At 38.7% G+C, this 27,215-nt stretch overlaps 1 protein-coding gene across 3 annotated transcripts in view; it reads right to left on the minus strand.

Annotated features, from left to right (window-relative positions):
* The window catches only part of SMARCC1 (SWI/SNF related, matrix associated, actin dependent regulator of chromatin subfamily c member 1), a 173,938-nt gene that overhangs the window by 133,128 nt on the left and 13,595 nt on the right, over positions 1–27,215 (minus strand). For all 3 annotated transcript variants that reach the window (XM_059389606.1, XM_059389605.1, XM_059389607.1), the window contains exons 3-5: positions 12,085–12,170; positions 3,271–3,352; positions 1,900–1,992 (exon numbers count right to left, since the gene is read on the minus strand). In XM_059389606.1, the coding sequence (XP_059245589.1) occupies positions 1,900–1,992; positions 3,271–3,352; positions 12,085–12,170 (261 nt within the window). The remainder of the gene's footprint in view (positions 1–1,899; positions 1,993–3,270; positions 3,353–12,084; positions 12,171–27,215) is intronic.

Consider the following 27,215-nt stretch of genomic DNA (forward strand, 5'->3'; position numbering starts at 1 on the left):
ATATGGACAGGTACACTCTAAATACTCAAACACTGGAGCTCTTAATGCATTTTCAATGTTTGAGGAAAGGCCTAATCATCAGTATTCAATAATAGTATTAGCTTACTGTCTCTTCCCTAAGAGCCTATGAAACCAGGAAGATCCTTATGTCCCTTTAGAGGTTATTCCTAGAATACAATCGCTAAGCCAGGCCTTTAAGAAAAATGGGAACTAAATGTTCAGTATCAGCTGTGGAAAATATATAAGCTTTTTCCAGGATTAACATGGTAGCAATAAGAGTAGGTAATTTCAGCTTGGAGGTAATATCCAGCAGGTTAATTTGTTCTGTCTCGGCCTTCTAACATTCTAGATATAATTCAACTACACTTGACAGCCACTCCAGTAAGCAGTCCCAAAGAGAAAAGAAAGTTAAGTGACTGGTTCAAAGTCAAAATGCTGGTGGGACAAAAAAGTGGACTTGAGACTGCCTGACTCGATAGCACAATTATCTCATTTTTCTCTTTGGTAGGGATATTGCATGTAAGACAACACTACTAAATCTCCAAATGTAAACAGTATTAGAAACCCTTGCTTTAGGAACTTGAACGGTATTTACTTATTACTGAAACATAACACAACTGGCAATCTCTCCTGCAGAAGAAAAAATAAAGGTATCTCAGAAGGTTTCTCAACTAATCCTAAGGATTAGTAAAACTTTGCCACTCAAATGATGTTGTTTCAGAAAATTATCTTCTACCTGGGTCTCCTCAGCTAGTTCACCATGATACGGGGTTGCTTATAGTTCAGCCACATGTAGCCACAAACTGGGTATTTGGGTATTTACATGCAGTAAATACCCAAAGTCTCAGCCTAAAATGAGGTTAGAGGAGGGAGGGAAAGACATCCAAAGATAGCACTGGCACATGTGAATCAAGAGAATGTAAGCTTATGGGGAAAACAGAATTTTCCAGTCCACAAATGTAAATACAATACATACCAATGGGGTGGCGGGGGTGAGGAAAGATAGGTTTTCTTGAAATAATATTTGATCTCCTCTTACCAACAACTTTGTCATCAACTTCTACTTTGACTTTCTGATTAGAGTAATATAGATCACATGGTCTCTTTAAATTATATAAACCCAGGGGCACCTGGATGGCTCAGTCCATTAGGCATCAAACTCTTGATTTTATATAAGGTCATGATCTCAGGGTCTTATTGGGTTTGCACTCAGCAGGGAGTCTGCCTGCGATTCTCTCTCCCTCTCTCTCTGCCCCTGCAGCCTGCATTCACTCATGCACTTATTCTCTCTCAAAGAAATAAATCTAGGGGTGCCTGGGTGGCTTAGGGGTGCCTGGCTGGCTCAGTCAGTTAAGTGTCTTCCTTCAGCTCGGGTCATGATCTCGGGGTCCTGGGATCAAGTCCCACGTCAGGCTCCTTGCTCAGCAAGGAATCTGCTTCTCCCTCTCCCTCTGCTCCTCGCCCATACTCGTGCTTATTCTCTCCTCTCCTCTCTCAAATAAACAAAATCTTTAAAAATAATTTTTTTAATAAAATTAAATAAATCTTTAAAAAATAAATAAATTACATAAGCGTATTTACAATAGGAATACAATGACTCCATACCAATGTTTATTAAATGCTAATTTTGGATAAATACGTGCATCAAATCACTATATTGTACACCTTAAACTTACACAGAGTTAGGTGTCAATTATATCTCAACAAAGCTAAGGGGGAAGAAAAATGCTTCTAGGATAAGAACTGGAGGTGAGTGGAGAGAAAAAACTTAGTACTGTAAGAACCCAAAGAGAGAGAACTTTCATTTAATGCAGATAAATACAGAAAATAAAAGACATTATTATTGAAATTTATAAGCTTAATACTATACAATTTTCTGAAGTGATCATGTTTTATTACCTGATGTCGTTTGATAATATCCTTCAATTTGTTAGCCAACTTCAGATCAATGTCTGGAATGAGGTAGATGTTGGGTCTGGTCAGACAATTGTTCTAAGGAAAAAAAAAAACCAGATTTTGAAATTCTCTTGGTTTTGAAATGATGTCACATTATTAATGAATTACCCTAACGGCCAAAGTTGACATTAAAAGCCATAGTGTTTAAAACGGGAAGATGCTTTTTAGTATAGATTGCAGAGGTCTCATTTCAATATAAAACCTAGGCGTTCAAAAAGCCACTTAATGCCATCCTCAGATCCCGTCTCTGCAGCTAAGTACACCTGGGCAAAAAATGTTCAGAATCACAACCTAAAGAAATTCCTTTTATTTTTCTTTAAGGTACCACACTCACATACTGATACTTCTATAGCCAATCTTACCTGAATTGACCTTAACAGTCCAAATCTAATGTAGTGTTTCCATCGATACCTTTTATTGGGTGAGAGGGGAGAGGACCCCAGGGGAATGCCATTTTGGCTCATTATTTAAGTTACTTATAGTTCCTCTTTCCATTTCTAAACTTACAAATAGCAATAATTAAAACATGCATATTAACTCCTCAAATCATCATTAACAAAAATCAGTGAACCAACCACAAAAATTGTTTCTCTAGCTAGCAGTTCATGAGACAAATTTCAGGCATCAAGTTAATGATAATACCTAGCTGAATCTTTGCCAGCTGCCTCTCCCCAAGAAGGCCAATTCAGTAATCATTAAAAATTACCAATCAATAAAAATACTAGAAAGAAAAGAAGAATACTAAGTGTTCTCTCTTCCAGATTATACCTAGTTAGGGAAGTAAGATCTGTATTAATGGTACAACCCTGAAACAAATCTTTAAAAAAAAAAAAAGAAAAAAGACTATATAAATGAGTAACCAGTAGATTGAGAGTGTTTATATTAAATATGAAAGAGATTCAAATAACGGATTAAGTGAAATAAAGAAAGAAAGAATCAGGGCATCTGGGTGACTCAATTAATCATTTGACTCTTAATTTTGGCTCAGGTCATGAGATCAAGCCCTGTAAGATTCTCTGTTAAGATTCTCTTCCTCTCCCTCTGCCCCTTCCTATCACCCTCTCTCTATATATAAGTATCAAAATAAAGAAAATACCACAGATTATTTCACAAGATGTTTAAGATCAATATTCTATAAACGACAAATTTTAGTCATACTTTATAGCTCTAATTCCCCAAAACCCATAAAAATAACAGACCAGATTTCAGAAAATCTTTCTTCCTTTGATCTTTTGGCAGTCCAATAATGCCAATTTTAGAACTGAGAGTATATTAAATGGAAAACAATTTTAATAATTAAACTCTCTGAGTTACCTGCACCAATGTTTTCTCAATGTTCATAAACATTTCAACATTCCGATCCATTCGGGATGGATTCTGTAGATCAAACCTACGCCTAAAGAGAAGAAAATCATTAGTTAATTTGTCTTCTACCTTCAACAAAAGTGAAAACTTAGTGTTAGCACTCAACGCAAATGAACTGTAAAGACGTGGAAATTAAAACAGAGCTCTACAAAACATATGAGGGTATTTTCTCAGTGTAAGAAAACAGTGTCAAAATCTTCATAAAACATTAAATACTATGACATTAAGGTCCACTCCAGTCAAAATGAAGAACCCAGGGGGCGCCTGGGTGGCTCAGTTAAAGCCTCTGCCTTCGGCTCAGGTCATGATCCCAGGGTCCTGGGATCAAGCCCCGCATTGGGCTCTCTGCTTCGCGGGAGCCTGCTAACCCCACCCCCACCGCCTGCTTCTCGGTCTACTTGTGATCTCTATCTGTCAAATAAATAAATAAAATCTTTAAAAAAAAAAAAGAAGAAGAACCCATTCCATGAAGTATCCTGTTTTTCTTAAGTCTAAGATATTTTACATCATCTAGAAAAGGAGTCCACACATCCAAAGGCAGTGAACTATTATACTGTTCTTCAGGTATAAGGAAAATTTATCTGGTTTCTATATGCTTAAAAGTCATTTGCTCAAATTCATCAGTGTCTGTGCTCTCCTTGGTCCTACTATTGTCCTAAATCTGGTAAATTCATCTATTTACCTTTTCTCGCTCCCCAATTTTTTTTATGTAAATATTCAAGCATAACATTCTAATGTTGTCTGTCTAATCTCACCCACTTCCGTATGATTCAATATTAATAAATTTGAATGCTTCTTTCACCATATCTTTTATTCAACACTTACTTTGATTTTTGCCCCATTTTAATTCCAGGCAAAGTATAGCTCAGTAATAGAGAGTGTGGGCTGTGGAGTCAAGCTGATCTGGGTTCTAATCCTGACCCCATTTTTATTTATGTAGTCTGGAGTGATTTACTAATCCAACGATCAATTTCTTCATGAATACAATGGCCCATTACAGTTTTTGGGGAAGGTCAAATGACATATATATGTTAAGGGCTTAAGACCGGTCTGTTTAGCCTGTAAGTGATCAGTAATTGTTAACTATGGTTATAACACTTTGTTTTGGTTTTGGGCTTTTTTTTTTCTTTAAGATTTATTCATTTTGAGAAAGAGAGCAAGGGGAGGGGCAGAGTGAGAGGGAAAGAGCGAAAGAACTCTCCAACAGATTCCCCACTGAGTGCAGAGCTTGACACAGGGCTCAGGCCCAGGACCCTGAGATCATGACCTGAGCCGAAATCAAGAGTCAGCTGCTTAACCAACTGAGCCACCGAGGTGCCCCTATGGTTATGTTTTTAAATCATTACTACTATGTGCTAGCTAGGACTAGGCAGTCTGAATGCAGAGCTCATGCTCTACCTCTCAGGTTATCCTGTTTTATTTAACCAGGAGATGCACCCCACACTTCCAACCATTCTTCCAAACTCTGCAGCCTTTCTTGTATGTCACTACCTACTCTGTGGGCTTGATACTATCGCCTCCAGGGTCTGCCACAAGCCACGTTCCCTATGAAGCTATTCCTGTCTTCTGCCATGCTCCTAATACATCCCGTGCACATTGCTGTTAAAGCCCCACAAAAGAATCATGTTGTTGCTAAGACCGCTCATTAGATGCCTTGAGGGCAAAGACCAGGTTTGTTTAAAACTATTATATACAGGAGCGCCTGGGTGGCTCAGTGGGTTAAAGCCACTGCCTTCGGCTCAGGTCATGATCTCAGGGTCCTGGGATCGAGCCCCGCGGGCTCTCTGCTCAGCAGGGAGCCTGCTTCATTCTCTCTGCCTGCCTCTCTGCCTACTTGTAATCTCTGTCTGTCAAATAAATAAATAAAATCTTAAAAAAAAAAAAACTATTATATACAGCCCTAGTAGCCAGCAGAATGTGTGGCTTTAGGGACACCTGGGTAGCTCAGGCAGTTAAACATCCGACCCTTGATTTCAGCTCATGTCATGAGCTCAAGGTCCTGAGACTGAGCTCTGTGTCAGCTCTGTTCTCAGCATGGAGCCTGCTGAAGATTCTTCTTTCTCCCGCCCTCTCCCTCCGCCCCTCCTCACATCTATCTTTAAAAAAAAAGGTGTGGCTTTATAAAGCACACCACTCAGGAAATTAGTATGTATTTTGATTAAGCTTCAATTTGGAAATTAAGGAAAGCGTCCAATAAGCCACAGAAATAATAAATAATTTGGAAAGGAACTAGTTATAGCTTAAAAAATGGCCTTTACATGTAAGAGGGACCTTTGTCCCAAGTCAATTAAATCAATATCTTGATTTAATCTTGGTACACAGAACTTAATCCTTAAGTCCCATTTTTTGGTTGGTTAGTATCTTCCTTTCCTAACTTCTGAGGAAGGAGTAGGTCAGAAATGCCAAGCAATCTGCAACAACAGAATAACACATGCCTGACTGTCACAACCCTATTAGAGCAAAGGGACTTCCACTGGTTCTTTCAGCACAACACAGGGAGAGAAACGGGAGTGTCTCCTCTTTCCAAAGAAGAGGTCAGTCTTTCACAGGCTTCTGATAACGAACTATACCCAGAAATGTCTTACTTCAGAATTGCTTATATAAGCCTTTACTCATATTATTCACAGAGAAACTGCTTCCTTAGTAAATGATTCAGATGAGACTGAAAGGAATTATCACTCTCAGAAATCTGAGAAATAGTTTGAAAGTACTCATTAAACAAATTAAAATAAGGTTGCCTGGATTTACCTGCAAACAAAGATTAAGAGCTAAATGATTCTGGTAAACAGAAAAAGAAAATTAAGAATTTACTCTGCCTTTCTAATTACTGGTGAGTTAAATTTCTCAGTATTCCAGCTAATAAATGAAGTAGGAATGACAGAGTAACAGTCTTTTACGAAAAATTACCTAAAAAACAGTAAGCACCTAAATCTATGTATTAGAATACCTACTTTATAATTTTTTCAAAATTTAAATGCTAAAGCTTGGTTAAGCTGTAATGATAGCATGATTCGAGGCACTGAACATCAACATCAGTCTATTACAAGCAGAAACAACCAGATACTGTATGCCTCCATGCCTCCCAGAGGGAGGAACACAACACTGTCTATTAAGCACTACTGACCACCCCCCCCACACCGAAAAAAAAAAGCTGAATCAGACTAAGCATCTAGCTCTAACTCCACTTTACTAGAAATTTAGAAGACTATGTTAAATGATACCCTAGGGAACATATTAGCAAAATCTAGAACACAGAAGTCTACAAGACAACTTACTTTTGTAAAAAAATAACTGGCAAGGGTTAGAGGGGGAAGAGAGACCAAGGAGGAAAACTATTAATTTTCTTTATTTTTTAAAGGGGAGAGGGGCAAGGAAAAAGGGAGAGAGAATCTAAAGCAGGCTCCATGATCTCATAACCCTGAGATCATGACCTGAGCCAAAATCAAGAGCTGGAATCTTAACCTATTAACCCACCCGGGTGCCCCAATTTCCTGAAAGAGACACATCAACCAAATGTCACGTATGAATCTTCTTTGAATACTTATTAATATAAATTAATTTAAAAATACATTAATATAAAGTATGAATTAACATAAAAACCATCCATGAAATAATCAGGGAAGCTTGAACACTAAGTAGGTATTTAATAACACTGAAAAATTATTGATAATTTTCCTAGTTGTGACAATGACACTGTTATAATGCTTTATAAAAAATCCTATTCCAGGACACCTTGCTGGCTCAGTCAGTCAGGCCCCTGACTCTGTCTGGATCTCAGCTCAGGTCTTGACTCAGGGTCATGTGTTCAAGCCCCAAGTTGAGCTCCACACTTGGCATGCAGCCTGCATATAATAAATAAATAAATGGATGAATGAATGTATACAAAGACCTAAGCTCTTTAGCCACACCTGGCTGGCTCGGTAGGTAGAGCATGCAGCTCTTGATCTCAGAACCCCATCTTGGGCACAGAGATTACCTAAAAAAAAAAAAATCTCATGAGGTGCCTAGATGGCTCAGTTGGTTAAATGTTCAACTACTGATTTCAGTTCAGATCATGATCTCAGGGTTGTAAAGATCAAACCCTGCATCCCTTAGAATTCTCTATCCCTCCCCCTCTTTCCCTCAAAATCCCCCGCAAAATCCTATGCTTTTAAAAAAAAATCCTATGCTTTTAGAAACAAAAAGTGAATATTTACAAATGAAATTACATAAAGTTGAAGGTGCATGAAGGTAAATGGCAGTTCATTATATTATTCTCTCTTTCATAGTTTATATTTTCCATAATAAACTAAAATGGTTTACCAAGGATTTAATAACACAACAGAGTAAAGCTTTTCCCTGATTCAGCAATATGCTATGTAAGCAAAGAAAGTATTTAAAATATACGGATATCGTGAAAACTGAAACAGGGTACCTGAGTGGCTCAGTCGGTTAAGCGTCTGACTCTTGGTTTCAGCTGAGATGGTGCTCTCAGGGTCATGAAAGCAAGGGTCAGGTTCTGCCTGAGGGTCTCTCTCTCCCTCTCCTTTTGCCCCTCCCCCACTCGTGCTCTTAATTAATTAATTAATTAATTTAAAAATCTTGAAAAAGAAAAACTGAAATAAACTCAAGTAAATATAGTATAACCTCTAGTTGAAAGATTTAATCTGTTATTTTGAAATTACCAAGAGTATTTAAATTTTACTTTATACAATATAGAAAAATGCTCAAACCTACACATAAGGGAAATGCAAATTAAAACTAAAATTATAAAGCCTTTTGAATCTTAATGCAGAGAACTAGAAGAGACAACACGTGAACATGTAATTCTCTGGCTTTTAAAACGTTTGGTCATTTAAAATGTAAATATGAGCACTTCATTGATGGCTTACTAATTAATAATGAGTCTTCTGCTTTGTTTCCCTCCAGCAATCTGCCAGGCAATGTCTCATGGCAGCCTTTCAGTCAAAGGCAATACTGTCTGTCAAAAGGGCCCTCATTAGCTTTACTGCTCCAATTCTGTGCCTCTTGCGAGATTATCGTTAGGGATGTTCCCTTCTCATCCTCAGCCTCAGATAGAAAATATAGTCGAATAAAAATAATCAACAAAGGATCCTGGAGAATGAGTTTAATTCCTTGGAAAGTGGTGTGAAGGGCTTCAGAAGCAAACTTGGAAAGGAAAAGACAAAAATGAACTGAGCTGGGAGCATGGCGAAAAGCAGACAACAGTATAGCAGAACAGTTTTGTGGGAAGTTGGCCTCAAGCATAAGGGGGCTTTGTCTAATAATGGCAAGCTACAAAACCATGGAGACCAGCAACAGAAGGATGGTCCTATATGCCACACTCCAAAAGGGTGGCAAATAGGCTACAGATAAAATAGCCTGAAACAGGTAGGCATACATGCAGGGAGGGAGGTCCACTACGTAGAAGCAGACGGGGATAATTAAAGTGGTTTGGATTCTTGCTATATTATTTTTAAAAAATTTAAAAGCTAGATGGCCGTTTTAAAATATGCTATAAAAAAGATAATACTTCAGCCTGGGTGGCTCAGTGGGTTAAACCTCTGCCTTCCGCTTGGGTCCTGGGATTGAGCCCTGCATCAGGCTCTCTGCTTAGCAGGGAGCCTGCTTCACCCTCTCTCTCTGTCTACTTGTGTTCTCCGTGTGTCAAATAAATAAATAAAATCTTAAAAAAAAAAAAAAAAAAAAGATCTAAACCATGTTTGTGCTAGAATGATAGCCTCACTACCCAGCATTTCTCAACGTAAGGCCTGACAACCATTTAGAGTACTTTTTGAAAATAAAGATTTTCAGTTTTCATACCACACTTAATAGTTAACAACGTATATCCATGAAGCCCAGTAATCTATATTTTTAAAAGTATTCCAAGTGGGGGCACCTGGGTGACCCAGTCAGTTAAGGGCCTGCCTTCAACTCAGGTTACAATCCCAGGATCCTGGGATGGAGTCCCACAATGGGCTCCCTGCTCAGCGGGGAGCCTGCTTCTTCCTCTCCCTCTGCCATCCCCCACGCTCCCCACTTGGGCTCACTGGCTACCTCTCTATCAAATAAATAAATAAGATCTTAAAAAAAAAAATAAGTATTCTAAGTGATTCAAGTGATCCTAAAGTTTGAAAGCCATTACCCGAGACTTATTGTGGTAATATCTAAAAAATGAAAATCAGAAGAAGACTTCAAAGGCAGGGAATAAAAGCTGAACCACCAAGTCTTAAAGTAGAAAGAAAAGTAGGTCTGAGCATATCTGCAAGAAATAAATGTTGGCAGCAAATTGTGTCACAGGTAAAAATAAAAGGCCACTTCTCACATTAAGACAAATCCTAAACTTTGTTAACTAAGCCTAGGTTCACCACTGTCAAGCAAAACTAATAAAACACAAAATATTTTCAATCAATCATCTCTTTAAAAGGCATGAAACAGATTACAATGCACAGTAATCTGTACAGAACTGTAAGAATAAACAGGATTCTAATCACTCTCCAGGAGGACATTGACATTAATTGAGTTGAGTTTGGCTGTATTTAATCTCTACTTCAGGAAATGTTATCAGATTTCCAAAGGATGTCAAAATCCCCCTGGTTTGGTATCCCTCAGTAATATAAAACTATATGTAATATTAGCCCAAAGTTTTCTCCTTTAACGTAAACCTACAAATAAGGTACTCACTTCTGACTATTTAGAGACATGCAGAAAGATCATATTCACACACTATGGAATCTTAATATGTATTGTCTGTTCAGTGTTCTCACTTAGCTTCGTAAGTGATAAGCCAGCTTGACATCACTGAAAGCTGAAAGAAAGCAGGAAGTAAGAAAGAACCAAACAGAAAGAGAAAAAGAGAAAAAAGAGAACATTTGGCCATTAGAAGGGAATGAGCAAACTTTGGAGCTAGAATGTGAGGTTAACCAGAGAACACAAACGAGGTTCACAGGGGTATGCTGGGCCTGGGGAAAGCTGGAGGCACTGTCAAGATGACAGGCCACTATTCAGACTTCCAAATGGGTGGGTGGTCACTAAAATATGCACGGTCAGACTGTAAGTGATCCACTCCCTGCAAGCATGTAAGTCTGGGGGAGAGGTGAGTGTGCACGGCAACTAAGTGTCTAATGACACCAGAAAGGGGAGGATTCTGGTACAGTGAGTAAAAGACTTGGAAAAATTCTTTTTTTTTTCTCTAAGATTTTATTTATTTATTTGACAGAGATAGAGAGATCACAAGCAGAGAGGCAGGTAGAAACAGTGGGAGAAGCAGGCTCCCTGATGAGCAGAAAGCCCAATGCAGAACTTGATCCCAAGACCCTAGGACCACGACCTGAGCCAAAGGCAGGCGCTTAACCCACTGAGCCACCTAGGTGCCCCAAGACATGGAAAAATTCTTACTCCTCACTCCTCTTAAAGTCTTCAACTTTAACCTTTACTTCTTTCTTGGCCTCCCTTTTAATTTAAAGACATCTTAACTTTACATATCCTTCTAAACTCTTTCACCTAAAAATATTCCATTGCACTGGTGCATGTTCCAGAACAAGCAAGTTCCAGAAGACGTGACTTAGGAGAAGTCATCTCACTTTGAGACTGTCCTCAAGTACACATCAGGATTTAGGACACAAAATGAACAAGAAAATAAGAGAGTCCCATGTGGGAATCTAGAGCTAACAGTAGGGTATGAATCATATCCGAGAGTAGTCAGTCAGACATGCTGTCTATCCTAGCTCAGGGCACACCCTGTGAGAGTCCCAACACCACAGCCCGAAGCAAAGGTGCGAAACAGCAGCCACATCTGGTGTCAACACTCTTGTGCTCATTGAATCAATTATCCGCAATCTATTAAGCGCCCCCCCCATAAAAAGTTCAGCAAATACGCAAAGTCTGTATCACTTGCTATCCACTGTAAATAAATCATTTACTTACAAACTTGTCCTATTTATCAATGTGAGCACTTACTTGCCTTTTCCAGCCTTATTTTTTTTTCCAGCCATATTTTAAACTACCCAAATTACATGTGTTATCTCCTAGAAAGATGCTAAGACTGCAATTCACATAAACACAACTAAAACCTCAAAACGACTTCAAGTCAATTCCCCCCCAGCACCCCCTTCAACCCCGGCCTGTGAAGGGACTCCCCACTACCCCTGAAGTTTGGAACCATCACCATGAAACCCTCACTAGTCTCAGCAGCTGAACGTCCCACACAGAGATGGCAGAAACCCCAGAGCTCAAGAGATAAAGCAGCAAGAGAGACAGGGTGAGAAAAGGGAAAGAGGAGAGTGAAGGGAAAGTGCAACCCTCCCAAGAACAGCAGCAGTGACTCTATCCTAGCTGCACCACTGCCGGAGGAATGGTCTGCACTCCTGAGCTGGGTTCCTCTCGTCTGTGCCCCGATGACAGCACACTAGACATCTCTCATTCTGAAGGCCTGGCTCATGAAAACACTTAAACTGCTGTTTTTTAGCACAACGTTACGTTCACAATACCCATTTATATATTTCACAGTGAGCCAACCATCTAATTTGCTAAGAATACACACTCATCTATTATCTAGATACAACTATATTGAGAAGTAATTTGCCTAATAAATAGAATAATTGTTCGAGATTTCTCCTGGATGTAGGTACAAAGTAAACCAGAAAACCAAATAAAGCTTCAACTTTGCACACTAATTATAATGTGCTTTTAGAATTCTCTAACACTATACAAAGAAGGCCAACGATTTAACATTAAATAACATAAATATCACATCAAGACATACAAATAAACACAAAAACTTACCATCCCTGTTCATTTTTATACTTGTAAGCAGCCCCAAGAATGTGACACAAGGTGCCTCCAGCTTTGAAATCCATGAAACATTTTGCCTAAAAATGACAGAAGTTACACATGAGAAAAATAAAAGTTCTGACAAAATTAGTCATGTCTGAATTCAAAGTTTTATAAAGTCAAAATTTATAAACTGGTAGCTTAACCTCATTATATACTTCCTGGAACCAAATAAGGTATAAGGAAATTTTTTCCGAAAGTCAATTAAAAATTCTTTTAATTCAATTTATTACTCTTTTAGTAAATAGTCTCTTAAAAACAAGATATACAAAAGAAAAATCAAAATTTTCAGCAGGAAACACTAATGGACAGAAAATATTGATACACTACAACCTCCACTGATAAATATAAAATGTGATTTTTTAAATGTATAAAATCCCAGTAAAACATAATTTCCAACAATATGATTTTCCTGTAGAATAAGAAATATTAGTATGCATTAGACTTTGTTCCCAAATTAGGTCCCTCACTTAAGTTATGCAAAAATTACAACTGAATTCTTGTGATAATATTTTAATGACCATGAAAACACAGTGTTAATTGTATGTAAAATTATTGCTAAAATCTGTGCAACAATTTGAAAGAGATGTGCACTTTATGGATTATAAAAGTAATGATCAAATAAATCAAATACTGAATGACTTCTACACTATGGAAGTAAAAGTTTCATATAAACTGATCATCAAATATGCTAATAATATGAAAGTATCAGAAATACAGCATGCACAAGATGGGATCGGGAGGGAGACAAACCATAAGAAACTCTTAATCTCACAAAACAAATAGGGTGCTGGGGGATGGGAGGGTAGGGAGAGAGTGGTTGGGTGATGGACACTGTGAAGAGTATGTGATATGGTGAGTGCTATGAAATGTGCAAGCCTGACGATTCACAGACCTGTATTCCTGGGGCAAATAATACGTTACATGTTAATAAAAATAATTTTAAAAATAAATAAATAAAAGAAACAAACCCCTCCAAAAAAGAAATACAGCATGCATTTTTTTTCCTTCAAAATGATTCTTACAAAATAATATAATGAAAAGAACTCCACGATGTCAAACACAAGAAGGCAAAAAACAGAACAGTGGCTGCTAGGGGTTGGGGAGAGAGTGAAGAGTTATGGTTCAATGAGTTCAGAGTTGCAATCTGGGAAAATGACAAAGTTCTGGAGATGGAGGGTAGTAACAGTTGGACAACAATGTGAAGAATGCCACTGAACTACACACTTAAAGTTATTAAAACATTTTACTATAATGAAAAAATAAAAAACATTTTAAAAAATAAAAAATACTTAGAAAATCATTAAGATGAGCTCTTCCAAGTCATTCTGGTTTTCCTGCTGCTTTTTAAATACATAGGTTTGAGCTCCTAATTTCTTGCCCAATACTATTCCCAGTACACCCCAAATGCTGCATTACATATTCCTAAAAGCAAATACATCCAGGTGCAATTCTTACCATTGACAACATGTTATTTATCTAGGAAAATGAACAAGTTATTAAAATCTTCTGGTGTTGGCATAATGTGCTGGAAGGTATCTACAAGAGCAGAATGAAACAGTTCTACTGAGCCTTCCCTGAACCTGCAGAGGCTGGGCTGAAATGTTCTAACTACACAAGCATATCACTACTAAGCACATGCAAACCACTCAGCATATATCTCTAATATGAACTCCTTGAGAACAGGAACAATATCCTACTCAAATCTTTAACATCAGTATTCAACAGAGTGCCTGACAATGTAGGTAATCCATAGAACTTTTTCAATATTTCAAGTATACTAAAATAATTTAAAAACTCATAGCTGAAAAAACAACCCAAAAAACACTCATAAGTGTCAAAAAAAAAAAAATCATAGCCATGCTACATATTGATCAGACCAGAAAAATAAAACACCTATACACGTAATTACGTAATTTAAAATTAAGGCCAGTTTCTGGACAGGTTATAAATTTGAGAAATTAAAATATCAGATATATGCTCAAGACAGACACATTAACTTCTGTCAACCACTACAGGAACAAGTGATAAGTGAAGTAGAAAATGAGACTTCAGGCGCCTGGGTGGCTCAGTGGGTTAAGTCGCTGCAGTTTAACTCAGGTCAGTTTAAACTGCTGAATGATAAAATTTGAGCTATTTAAAGCTATTTAAAGCAGTTTAAACTGCTGAATGATAAAATTTGAGCTATTTAAAGCTTATATTTTAGTATGAACTAAATGAAGGTTAAGACATGCTTTAGAAAAAATGCACTGATTTCTGCATTATGTGTACAGTGTTGGACACTGTACACACTCGTCCTGGGATCGAGTCCCGCATCGGTCTCTCTGCTCAGTGGGGGTCGGCTTCCTCCTCTCTCTCTCTCTGCCTGCCTCTCTGCCTACTTGTGATCTCTCTCTGTCAAATAAATAAATAGAATCTTAAAAAAAAAAAAAAAAAAAAGAAAATGAGACTTCTATGCTGAGTGAAGTAAGTCAAGCAGAGAGAGTCAATTATCATATGGTTTCACTTATTTATGGAGCATAACAAAAAGCATGGAGGACATGGGGAGTTAGACAGAAGGGGGTTGGGGTAAATTGGAAGGGGAGGTGAATTATGAGAGACTATGGACTCTGAAAAACAATCTGAGGGGTTTGAAGTGGCGGGGGGGTGTGAGGTCGGGGTACCAGGTGGTGGGTATTATAGAGGGCACAGATTGCATGGAGCACTGGGTGTGGTGAAAAAATAATGATACTGTAATGTTGAAAATAAATAAATTTTTAAAAAAAATAAAAATACAATAACTAGCTTAAAAAAAAAAAAAAGAAAATCAGACTTCTAATTTTCCAGAGGTATCATCTGAATAAAGGGAAACCCGGGAACCTGTCAGGGGCACCAGTTCCAGTAATGAAGGGCAAAAAGGAAAACACAAGTCCATAAAGATGTGACAAGAAAAAACCAAAAAGGGACACTCACCACACATCAAGGATTCTTAGAGCCTAAATGGGAATGGATTTGGGACTCTGGTCCTAAGGATAAGCTCAGTATCAAAATCACCCAGATAAAAAAGTAGTCAATCAGAATCCGGGGACGGCAAGTTGGGAGGCAGAGACAAGAGACTTCGCAGGGTCACCCACGAGGCCCTGACTGCATGGCCTCAACCAACCCTCAGCCCAACCACCCCCACCCTGAAGAGGCCCTACCCTAACTGACACTGGATATAATTCGAATACAAGAACTTCTCCTAAGGAGCAGCGTGGATTGTTCATTGTAAATTCCTCTTGATTAGTACTGAAAAACTTAAAGAATAAAAGGGCAAGAGGTTTCCAAAACTTGAGCTTTCCAGAGCCAGCAAGATGCTGCTTTGCCTGAGTTATCTCAGTAGCTACACACCCCAATCAGAGTCTGGCGATCAAGGACAGCTCTAACAGCCTGCTTCTATTCCCAGCTGTGTGACTGCACTGCTTTTGATAAGCTGTTCTATCTCTGGTTAACTCTTTGGAAAATTAATCTCATCTTATTCTGGATGTACGTTAAGTGGTCTCATCCTACCTATTTATAGCCCACCTAAAATTCCGCTGAGCTGATGGAAACCCAGAAAAAAGACAGAACTAACTGCAACACATAAAAAAGTGCTTAAAATTTGTACCACAGGTACCACAGGGGCGCCTGGGTGGCTCAGTGGGTTAAGCCGCTGCCTTCGGCTCAGGTCATGATCTCAGGGTCCTGGGATCGAGTCCCACATCGGGCTCTCTGCTCGGCAGGGAGCCTGCTTACTTCTCTCTCTCTCTCTGCCTGCCTCTCAGTGTACTTGTGATTTCTCTCTGTCAAATAAATAAATAAAATCTTTAAAAAAAAAAAAAAAAATTTGTACCACAGTGCCCTTATTTATTTCTCTGGCTTATTTATTAAGGGCAATTCATCTTAATTAGAAAAAAGGAGGATGTATACCTGTATAGTTAGAACATACACATCTATAATGCCGTGTTCTGGTCTATTAGTCAATATGATGGTACAAGAAAGTAAATATGAGAAAGTGAATAAAGGAACAGAAACTGAGAATGTCCAAGACATCAAGAAAGTTCACAGAAAATCACAATGTCATCTTCACACCTTGAAAAGCTGTGGGGAAAAAGGCACGTTGCTTAGACTCCAGAACCTTTTTACCTCACAAAAAATGACAATCAAATATTCCACACATTTCTCTGTGTACTTTAACTGCTTTGGAGTTCCGATAATACTTTCCAGAAATTTTTCCCAATGTAATTAATAAGAGAAACTGTAACTGTAATTAGCATCTCTAATCATAGCTAATTATTGCTGCAGTACTCTTATTCTTGGGGAGAACAAAAAGTATTATCATTGCCACCAATTACAGAGAATTTAAATTTACCATGAGGCACTATATATACATCACTGACAACTTGCCATTTTTCTGAAAAAATGCTCAAGTTGTGGCAATTTTGTAGTATTGGCATCTTAGATGAAAATAACGTACCTCGTTTACTCCTCACAACTACCCTACAAAGTTGACTCTCTTTATCCCATTTTACAGATGAAAAGTGTTCCTGCCTCCACCAAAATGATAGGCTGAATAACCAGAAAACCCTACCACTTCAAATGCATGCTGGACAAACTATAACAGACTTTATTTTATTTATTTATTTATCTATTTATTTATTTATTTAAAGATTTTTATTTGTTTGAGAGAGAGACAGTGAGAGACAGCATGAGCGAGGAGAAGGTCAGAGGGAGACACAGACTCCCCCTGGAGCTGGGAGCCGGATGCAGGACTCGATCCCGGGATCATGACCTGAGCGGAAGGCAGTCGCTTAACCAACTGAGCCACCCAGGCGCCCACAGACTTTATTTTAAATAAATAAACTGGATCTCTAGGAAGAAATCAAACCCCTAGATGCAAAAATCAAAGACGACAGAAAATCAAACTAAAAGTCAAAGTGTTAATCTTCTGAGGCATAAAAAAGAAATACCATGCTAGGGTGATAGGGGGTGGGGATGATGAGACTAAACAGGCAAGTAATGACAACGTTGATAAGATAAAGGCCAGGGCTTCCCCAGGCAGGCAGGACAGGGGAAAAAAGACTACAGACCTAAGACTAAGCAAGGGAGGACATCAGAACTAAGGCAATCACCAGCCATACACATATGGACAGCCAGGACTATCGACACGCTCACTGCAGAGAGGAGGGAAAGGATGAGCTAACAATACCTGCCAGCAAAGAAGGTAACAAGCTTCCATCTCAAGATAATTCGAGTTTGGAACTTAACTAACCACTCAATTAGGAACCCCATGACAATTTAACATAATAATTGGTCCTAAATTTATCAGGTCCTCTGGACTGCCTTAAAAAGCAAATTCTCACCCCAGGCCAATACGACTCCCAGGTAAAATTCCAGTGAAGGAAGTGCTGACATTCCAAAACTCAAATACACAGAAATCTTAATTACATTTTTATTCCCTGAAATCAAGAGAAAAAAAGAAAAATCCAAAACGTCCTAGAATTTTGCATGATCTTAGCAGAACAATACTATTCTCAGGCACAGATCATAAAATACCCAAAGTTGGAGGAATCATCACATTCACTGAATTCAACAGTTTTCTGATATATCTTTGCCAAAGAACTTTTTCAGGAGCAGAAAGCCCAGAAAGAAGTCTATCAGGAAAAACTGTTCAAAGTGAGAAACTTGAAAGCAACAGATTCCTCTTGGACCTCCCCATTCATTCCTCTGTTCCCTCAGTCCCTCAGGTGCTCTGCAAGGAACAATTACAAAACCAATAATCAGGGCCAATCCCTTTTTCTGATAATTATAGGCCTCTTCTTATCAATTTCCTTCTCCCTAAAACTTCTTTACCACACAGCATGGTTTACTAAATCAAATGAAGGAAATAAACTGCCAAAGTTCTCGGGCCCATATTCTTTCCATTACACCAGACTGACCAAGTTCATGAGAATCTCTGCCATGAGGTCAATCAGACTTACTGGACATAAATTCCAAAGTGTCCGAGAGAGAGTGCCTATGGACTGTGACTCACCTAAATGTCCCCAAATTGGGCGCCTGGGTGGCTCAGTGGGTTAAGCTGCTGTCTTCAGCTCAGGTCATGATCTCAGGGTCCTGGGATGGAGTCCCGCAATGGGCTCTCTGCTCAGCAGGGAGCCTGCTTCCCTCGCTCTCTCCCTGCCTGCCTCTCTGTCTACTTGTGATCTATGTCTGTCAAATAAACAAATAGAATCTTTAAAAAAATAAATAAAAATAAAAAATAAAAAAATAAAATGTCCCCTGGGGCGCCTGGGTGGCTCAGTGGGTTAAAGCCTCTGCCTTCGGCTCAGGTCATGATCCCGGCGTCCTGGGATCGAGCCCCACATCGGGCTCTCTGCTCGGTGGGGAGCCTGCTTCCCCCTCTCTCTCTGCCTGCCTCTCTGCCTACTTGTGATCTCTATCTTCAAATAAATAAATAAAATCTTAAAATAAATAAATAAATAAATAAATAAAAATAAAAATAAAGTGTCCCAAAATTCTACTACCCAATCCAAATACACAATCTCATTTGTAGAAATGGCTCTGACAATAAATTTTACCTTCCAAGTATTTACATGTATTCCAAAGTTATATATTAAAATGTATTAAGTTCCTCTGACAGTTTGAGAATAAATTCCAAAAAATGTAGTACACATCCCTGAAAATTAGTGTATCCTTCTCAATGTACCTCCTTTTGAGAAGTAGTAATTTCACCAAGTTTTCTGATCATTGCTTTAAAACGTCAGCACTGCTTTACATTTTTGTAGATATTTTAAGAAAAGATGAATTTCACAAAGTAGATATTGTTCAGTTCTCCAGCTAACTTCAATAACAGCCTTTCACTCTTCCCATCTTTGAGACAGTAACCATCATCCCAACAAAGTCATGTCAATAAATACATACTAAACACTTGCAGTGAGTAGGAAAGTAAAGCAAATCTTTGCAATTGATAAAATTTGGCTTCAATTCAAAGGACACTACAACATTTTGTTAGTCCTCAGGTTTACATAAAATGCACTGTTCTCAGATATGAGTTGAGCTGAAACAGAAGACCCAGCTAGCTCTTCAGGACTTTCCTTAAGAGCTGGAGGCAATGGCAAACTAGTATAATAAATATTCAAACAACATGTCTACCTTATATCTACATTTTCACTTTAACCAAGAAAACTGCTAGAACAAGCTAGCAATCTATTTTTCATGTTAAGTACTAAACACCACTTCTAATTTCTCAAAGAACTTTTACTATCCCATATCTTGTGATTCCCACAGTTACATCATAGTGTCAGTAGAGCAAGAAACACTTTCCCAGTAGTAGTACAGGTGAAAGTACCTTCCCCCAAGGTAAGAGGGCTAGGACATAGCTATTTAACTCCTAAGCCCAGGGTTCTTTCATAACACCTGGTTCCAGAAACTGATCTGAGGCAATTCCATATGTTACATTATTTCTATTTAAGAAATGAATGAGCTGGGGCGCCTCGGTGGCTCAGTGGGTTAAAGCCTCTGCCTTCAGCTCAGGTCATGATCCCAGGGTCCTGGGATCGAGCCCCACATGGGGCTCTCTGCTCTGCAGGGAGCCTGCTTCCTCCTCTCTCTCTCTGCCTGCCGCTCTGCCTACTTGTGATCTCTGTCAAATAAATAAATAAAATCTTTAAAAAAAAAAAAAAAAGAAATGAATGAGCTTTATTATGACAAAATCAACAGCTTTTAAACTTTCTCAAGACTTCTGATTCAAGTCAGATTAAAGAGACCTATACTTTATCTCTGATCACTAAAACTTAAAATGAAGCTTAAAAAATCATTACAGGAGGGGTGCCTGGGTGGCTCAGTGGGTTGTGCCACTGCCTTCGGCTCAGGTCATGATCTCAGGGTCCTGGGATCGAGTCCCGCATCAGGCTCTCTGCTCAGCGGGGAGCCTGCTTCCCTCTCTATCTCTCTCTGCCTGCCTCTCCATCTACTTGTGATCTCTCTCTGTCAAATAAATAAATAAAATCTTAAAAAAAAAAATCATTACAGGAAATATACTGGGCTAAATACCCAGAATTGTCCAGCTGACAACTAAAAATGCTGATACAATACACAAAACTTCTTCTAACAAAAGAAAAAAAAAAGGAAAGAAAGAAAGAAAGAAATCTCTGAAAGATAACTTGCTGAAAAATAACAGCACAGAAACATCAATGACAGTACTGACAAAGAATATAGTCTTTACAAAAGCATTTTGGAAAATTCCACAAACAAATGTCTGCAGCATTCAAGTAACAACAGCAATCCTTGGACATGGGAGAGAATCTATCTACCAGAGTTATTAGCACATTAAAACACACAAACTGCTCTGTTTTTAATAAAAAAAATTACAGAGCATACAAAAAAGAAATAGGGAGGTATGGACCATTCAGAGGGGAAAAAAAAAATTGACAGAAACCATCCCAGAGGGGAAAAAAAGGAACAAAGAAAAATGAACACAGTATAAGGGACCAATGGAACAGCACCAAATTTACCAATATACATATTATGGGAGTCCCAAAAGAGAGAAAAGAACATCAAATATCTGAAAAAAATTATGGCTAAAACATGCCAATATTATGAAGAATGTGAATTTATACATCCAGGAAATTCAACAACCTCCAAGCTGGATAAAATCAGAGATCCACACCAAGACACTTTATATTTAAACTGTCAAAAAAACAAAGACAAAGGATCTAAAAAACAGGGAGAGGGATGTGACTTGTCATACACAAGGAACTCTAAATAACATTAACACCCAATTTCTATTCAGAAACCATGAAGGCCAAAAGGTAATGAAAAGATAAAGGCAAAGCGCTGAAAGAAAAAATAACTTGTCAATCAAAGTTTGAATCCTGCAAAACTGCCCTTCAAAAATGAAAGAGATGGGGTGCCTGGGTGGCTCAGTGGGCTAAAGCCTCTGCTTTCGGCCCAGGTCCTGGGATCAAGCCCCACGTTGGACTCTCTGCTTGGCAGGGGGCCTGCTTCCCCCTCTCTCTCTGCCTGCCTCTCTGCCTACTTGTGATCTCTGTCTGTAAAATAAATAAATAAAACCTTTAAAAAAGAGAGAGAGAGAGTGCAACTCTTGTCCTTGGGGTTGTGAGTTTGAGCCCCATGCTGGGTGTAGAGATTACTTAAAAATAAATCTTTAAGGGGCACTTACGTGGCTCAGTGGGTTAAGTGTCTGCCTTCAGCTCAGGTCATGATCTTGGGGTTGGGGGAGGTTTCCTGGGATTGAGCCCCACATCAGGCTCCCTGCTCGGAGTGGAACCTGTTTCTCCCTCTTCCTCTGCACTGCCCCAATCATGTGTGCACATGCTCTCTCTCCCTCTCAAATAAATAAAATCTTTAAAATAAAAGAAAATCTAAAAATTAAAGTAATATCTTTAAAAAAATAAGAAAGAGATGAAAAGATGCTCCACATCATTTGTAATCAGGGAAATGCAAATTAGAATGAGATACCATAATAGAATAGTCAAAATCCAGAACACTGACAACACCAAATTCTGGTAAGAAAAGGATTACTCAGTGCTAAAAAAAAATGGGCTAGCAAGCAATTAAAAGACACAAAGTACCTTCAAGGGCATAATACTAAGTGAAAGTAGACAACCTAAAAAGACTACATACTACATATTCCAATTATATGACTCTCAAGAAAAGGCAAAACTATGGACAGTAAAAGGATCTATGGTTGTCAGAGGTTAGTGCAGGCTGAAGGAATGAATAGGAGGAGCAAAGAGGACTTTCAGGACAGTGAAACTATCCTATGTCATACTATAATGGTGGATATATGTCATTATACATTTGTCAAAACCTGTAGAATGGGGGCGCCTAGGTGGCGCAGTGGGTTAAGCCTCTGCCTTTGGCTCAGGTCATGATCTCAGGGTCCTGGGATTGAGTTCCACACCGGGCTGCTTGCTCAGCAGGGGGCCTGATTCCCCTCCCCTTTTGCCTGCCTCTCTTTCTACTTGTGATCTCTCTCTCTGTCAAATAAATAAAATTTCTTCAAAAATTCAAATTACCAAAGCTGACACAATAAAGAGAATCTGAACCCTGTATCTGTTGAGAAAATTGAACTAGCAAATTAAGGTCCATTATACATAAAACAGATAACATATCATGATTAAGTAGGGTTTACCCTGGAATACCAGGTTGATGAACTGAAAAATGAGTGAATGAAGCTCATCATATCAACAGAATATGAGAAAAACCTCTTGATCATCTCAGAAGATGCAGAAAAAGCACACGATAAAATCCAACAGTCATGTGCATTAAAAGCTCTTAGCAAACTAGGCATACTAGGGAACTTCCACAATCTGAATTAAGATCACATATGAAAAACTTACAGCTATTATCATATTTCATAGTGCAAAACTTGTTTTCCATTAACAAGAATAAAGTTAGAATTCTTGTCTTAAACACCTCTTTTTTAGTGATCACTACACCTTATGTGGAGTTCACACTCACAACTCCCAAATCAAGAGCCACATGCTCTACCAACTGAGCCAGCCAGGAGCCCCCTGTCTTAACCATTTCTATACCATGTTGAGTTAGAGGCACTACCCAGTACAATGGGGCAAGAAAAAGAAATTAAAAGCATAAAGATTGGGGAGGGGAACTTGTCATAAAGTTACAGTACTCAAAAACATGGTATTAACGAAAACATGTACATTTCAATCAATAGCAAAAACCACCCAGATACACACTCACACATCTGGTCAACTAATTTTCAGCTTAAGAGCTAAGAGAATTCAAAGAAGAAAAAATATCTTTACAACAAATGGTAGCTCTAAAACTACTGGATATGGGGCACCTGCATGGCTCACCAGGTTAAGTGTCTGCCTTCAGCTAGGGTCATGATTCTGGAGTCCAGGTTATCATGGACCAGGCCCCACATAGGGGCTGCTCAGCAGAGAGCCTACTTCTCCCCCTTTCTCTGCCTGCGCCTCTCTCTCTGTCAAATAAATAAAATCTTTACAAATAATAATAATTAAATAAAATAACTCAATATCCATACTGAAAAGAGAACATGAGCCCTTACTATACATAAAAATTAACCCAAAACACATAAAACCTAGAATTATAAAATTTCTAGTAGAAAGTACAGGAAACAGTCTATGACTCTGGGGTATGCAAAGGTTTCCCTGAACAAATAAAGCACAAATCACAGAAATCAATAAATTGGACTCCATCAAAATTCAAAACTTTTGTTCTTGGGAAGAGACTGATAAGAAAACAAAAAGTCAAATCCCAAACTGGGAGAAAATATTTGCAACAGATATATTATAAAGGACCTATATACAAAATACACAAAAGAATTTAATTTTAAAAAACCACACATACAACAAAACTGTGCAGAGAAGGATTAACACAGCAGGCCTGAGAGGACTATCCTCAGAAAGGCCTACTTGCCAACTGGCCCTTGGCTAACATCTGGAAATCTGCCCTTAAGAGTATTCCTAGTCAACCGATTCAAAAAGTGTGGTTCCCTGAGACTAGACTATCTGCACAAACAATGTGGTGGTTTATGATGAATACCTGCTTTCCTTTGGGGGAGTCTGGAAGTTTAAGTATGTACTAGAAAAAAGGTACCAGCCCCCAATAAAATCCTTGGGTGTGAGACTCTAACAGGCATCCCTGGGCAGAAATAGTGCTTATCTGCTACTACATCTTCAATGCTGGGGAAGAAGGCACTTTGTGTGATGCCTCACATAAGGGAGAGAGCGATCAGAAACCGGCAGTATAGATTCCTTCAGGCTACACCTGTGTCTTTTCCCCTTGTGACTAGGCTTCGCATCCTTACTTTACTGCTGTAACAAATCTTAGTTATAAGTACGTGGGGCCCCGAGCTGGCTCAGCTGGAAAAGTATGAGACTCTTGATCTCAGGGTTAGGAGTTCCAGCCCAGCTTGGGTGCAGAGATTACTCAAACAAATTTTTTAAAAATCTGAATGTGGGGTGGTCATGGGAACCAAACTAAAAAACAGTTTGAATAAGCAACTCACAAAGGAAGAAACACATTGTGTTTCTATGTCACACATTGCCACATTGACAAACGATCGATCAATAAGCACATGAAAAGATGTTTAATATCAGCAGTCATCACGAAAATGCATATTAAAAGTATGAGAGTTCACTACATACCTGGATATGTATATAGTGGATGGATAAAATGGATAAATGGATAAAATTTATCAAAATGGATAAAATTATGAAGACTAGTCATACCAACCGCTGACAAGAGTGCAAAGGAACTGGAACTCTCATACACTACACTGCTAGATGGTAGGTAAAATGATACAACCACTTCAGAAAACAGTTTGGCAGTTTCTTCTAAAGTTAAACGTTACCAACCCCATGACCCCAACGTTCCACTCCTGGGTTATTTACCTAGGAGAAATGAAAACACATCACAAAAAGACTTGTATATTAACAGTGACAGCGGCAGCAACCCAAATTCCCAACAAACAGTAAAAAGATAAATGAATTGTGGTTTATCCATACAATGGAATACTAATCAACAGTAAAAACGAAAAATACAGAGAACAACAGATGATGCACATCTCAAAGTCGGTTATAATGAGTCAAAGAAATAAGCAAAAAAGTATACTGTGTGACTCTATGTATATCAATTTCATGAAGCTGTAAATAAATCTGTAGCCTCAATGGTTGCCAGGGAACCGGGGCAGGAGATAGATTACAAAGAAACTTTTGGGGATGATGGAAATGTTCATTACCTTGAAATCTTGAACTCAAATTTTAAATACATACCACTTATAAGGCATCCATCAGTCATGAGTAAAGTTAGAGGGAGAAGCATTACGGTAAAAGAAAGGGAAATGGGGGGCGCCTGGGTGGCTCAGTGGGTTAAGCCGCTGCCTTCGGCTCAGGTCATGATCTCAGGGTCCTGGGATCGAGTCCCGCATCGGGCTCTCTGCTCAGCAGGGAGCCTGCTTCCTTCTCTCTCTCTCTGCCTGCCTCTCAGTGTACTTGTAATTTCTCTCTGTCAAATAAATAAATAAAATCTTTAAAAAAAAAAAAAAGAAAAGAAAAGAAAGGGAAATGGGTGGGGGAGCAAGGGAGGGGGGGGGCAGGCATAAATAAATAAATAAATAACACATCACCCAAACAAATCAGGAATACAATGCGAGCAAACTAAGGTTTCTACTTGGGACTCGACATGGTATGGATGGGACTACAGGCCTGCCATTAACACTGGTCCTATAGTTTTCTGGGGCCCTAATCAACACCTGGCCCAACATGTCCTCTGCCTGGTATCCAGGTCCAGGCCCTAAAAGCCCATTACCCTGCAGTCCCTTGAGCTCTAACCAGTCATGCCAGATCATCTAGATCACTGCCCTTGCAGATGAATTACAAGGGCTAGAGTTTTTTGGACTTATCCTTTTATCAACAGTAATTTGCACTATCTATAGGTACGTGGCTTAATAGTTCATTAGGACTATCTCCCTCATTTTGGCTCAACTTGTCCTTTCATGGTTACAAATACTTCCTCCATGGCTCACAACAGATACTTAAAATTCCATTCCCACAAAATTCAAAGACAAGCAAAACTACACTGTTCTCTTTAGCAATTCATACAAACACGGTAATACATATACAGAAAAGCAAAATGAGGGGCGCCTGGGTGGCTCAGAGGGTTAAAGCCTCTGCCTTCGGCTTGGGTCATGATCCCAGGGTCCTGGGATCGAGCCCCGCATCGGGCTCTCTGCTCAGTGGGGAGCCTGCTTCCTCCTCTCTCTCTGCCTGCCTTTCTGCCTACTTGTGATCTCTTCCTATCAAATAAATAAATAAAATCTTTAAAAAAAAAAAAGAAAAAGAAAAGCAAAATGAAACTAAATCATTGCTCCAACAAAGTAAATGTTCCCATCATCTCACTTAAATGGCCACTTATATTGCACTTTCATCAGACAGAGGTCTAAGATACAAACCTAAAGGACTAACTTCCAATACATATAAAACACTTAGAATCTTCTTTCTTGTCCCATGTTCCCAAAGGTAGTCTCTCCACTCTGAAATTCATGGAATGGTAGGATGTTGGCAGGCTATACAGTTGCCAATGAAAGGATTAATTTTTTTTTTTTTTAAGATTTTATTTATTTGTCAGAGAGCAGAAGCACCGAGAGTTGCAGGCAGAACAGGCACAGGGAGAAGTTGGCTCCCTGCTGAGCAAGGAGTCCAACGATAAGGACCCTGGGATCACCACCTGAGCCAAAGGCAGACGCTTAACTGACTGAACCACCCAGGCATCCGAAAGGATTAATTTTTTTTAGTGTAATGGTAAGTGGAAATTTTGAACATCTCATGAATGTACTTATAATCTTCCACTACTTCAGGCTCTGATTTGACCTTCTAGTAGTCTTCCAGATCTTAGAGCCTTGTTTTTAAACGTAGCTGCTTATGCTCTATTTTTTTAAAAGGCAGAACACAAATCGGACTCTACCCTATCATTACAATGATGTTATGCACTGAGCCTTGAAGAGATTACAGAAAAACAAGAATTTTTACTTGTGGTGGAGGTAAAACCACTTTTTTCTTCTGTTTCAATTCATGTTACATTTGCCTATACAGCATATTATTTTTTAAGTAGGCTCCATGTCCAATGTGTGGCTAGAACTTACCAACCCTGAGCCCAAGAGTCGCATGCTCTACTGATTGAGCCAATCAGGTGTCCCTGCCTACACAACATATTTTTAGTCTTAAAACCCTTAAATTTCTCCTAAATCCTAGCTTCTCAATTTAGCATTAGATAGAACATACCCTACACTGAACCAGCTGTTTAATATCCGGTGTAACTTAGAAAGTCAGCATATAAAGTTCCACTCTGATTAAAAAAAAAAAAAAGAAAGAAATCAGTCCAAATAGTGAACTCTTATACCAGTACTGTTTATTCAGAAAGAAAAAAAAAGTTTAAGGTTAAACAGCTGACATGTTTTACTAAAACATTCTTCCCTTCATTAACTATCTTTCTCATCCACTTTTGCTTGACACCATTACACATTACACCAATCCCTTTCATTTGGGAAAATGTTAAACACTATTTTAAGAGGA

Source organism: Mustela nigripes, chromosome 2 (assembly GCF_022355385.1).
Source record: "Mustela nigripes isolate SB6536 chromosome 2, MUSNIG.SB6536, whole genome shotgun sequence".
In the NCBI taxonomy this organism is placed as follows: domain Eukaryota; kingdom Metazoa; phylum Chordata; class Mammalia; order Carnivora; family Mustelidae; genus Mustela; species Mustela nigripes.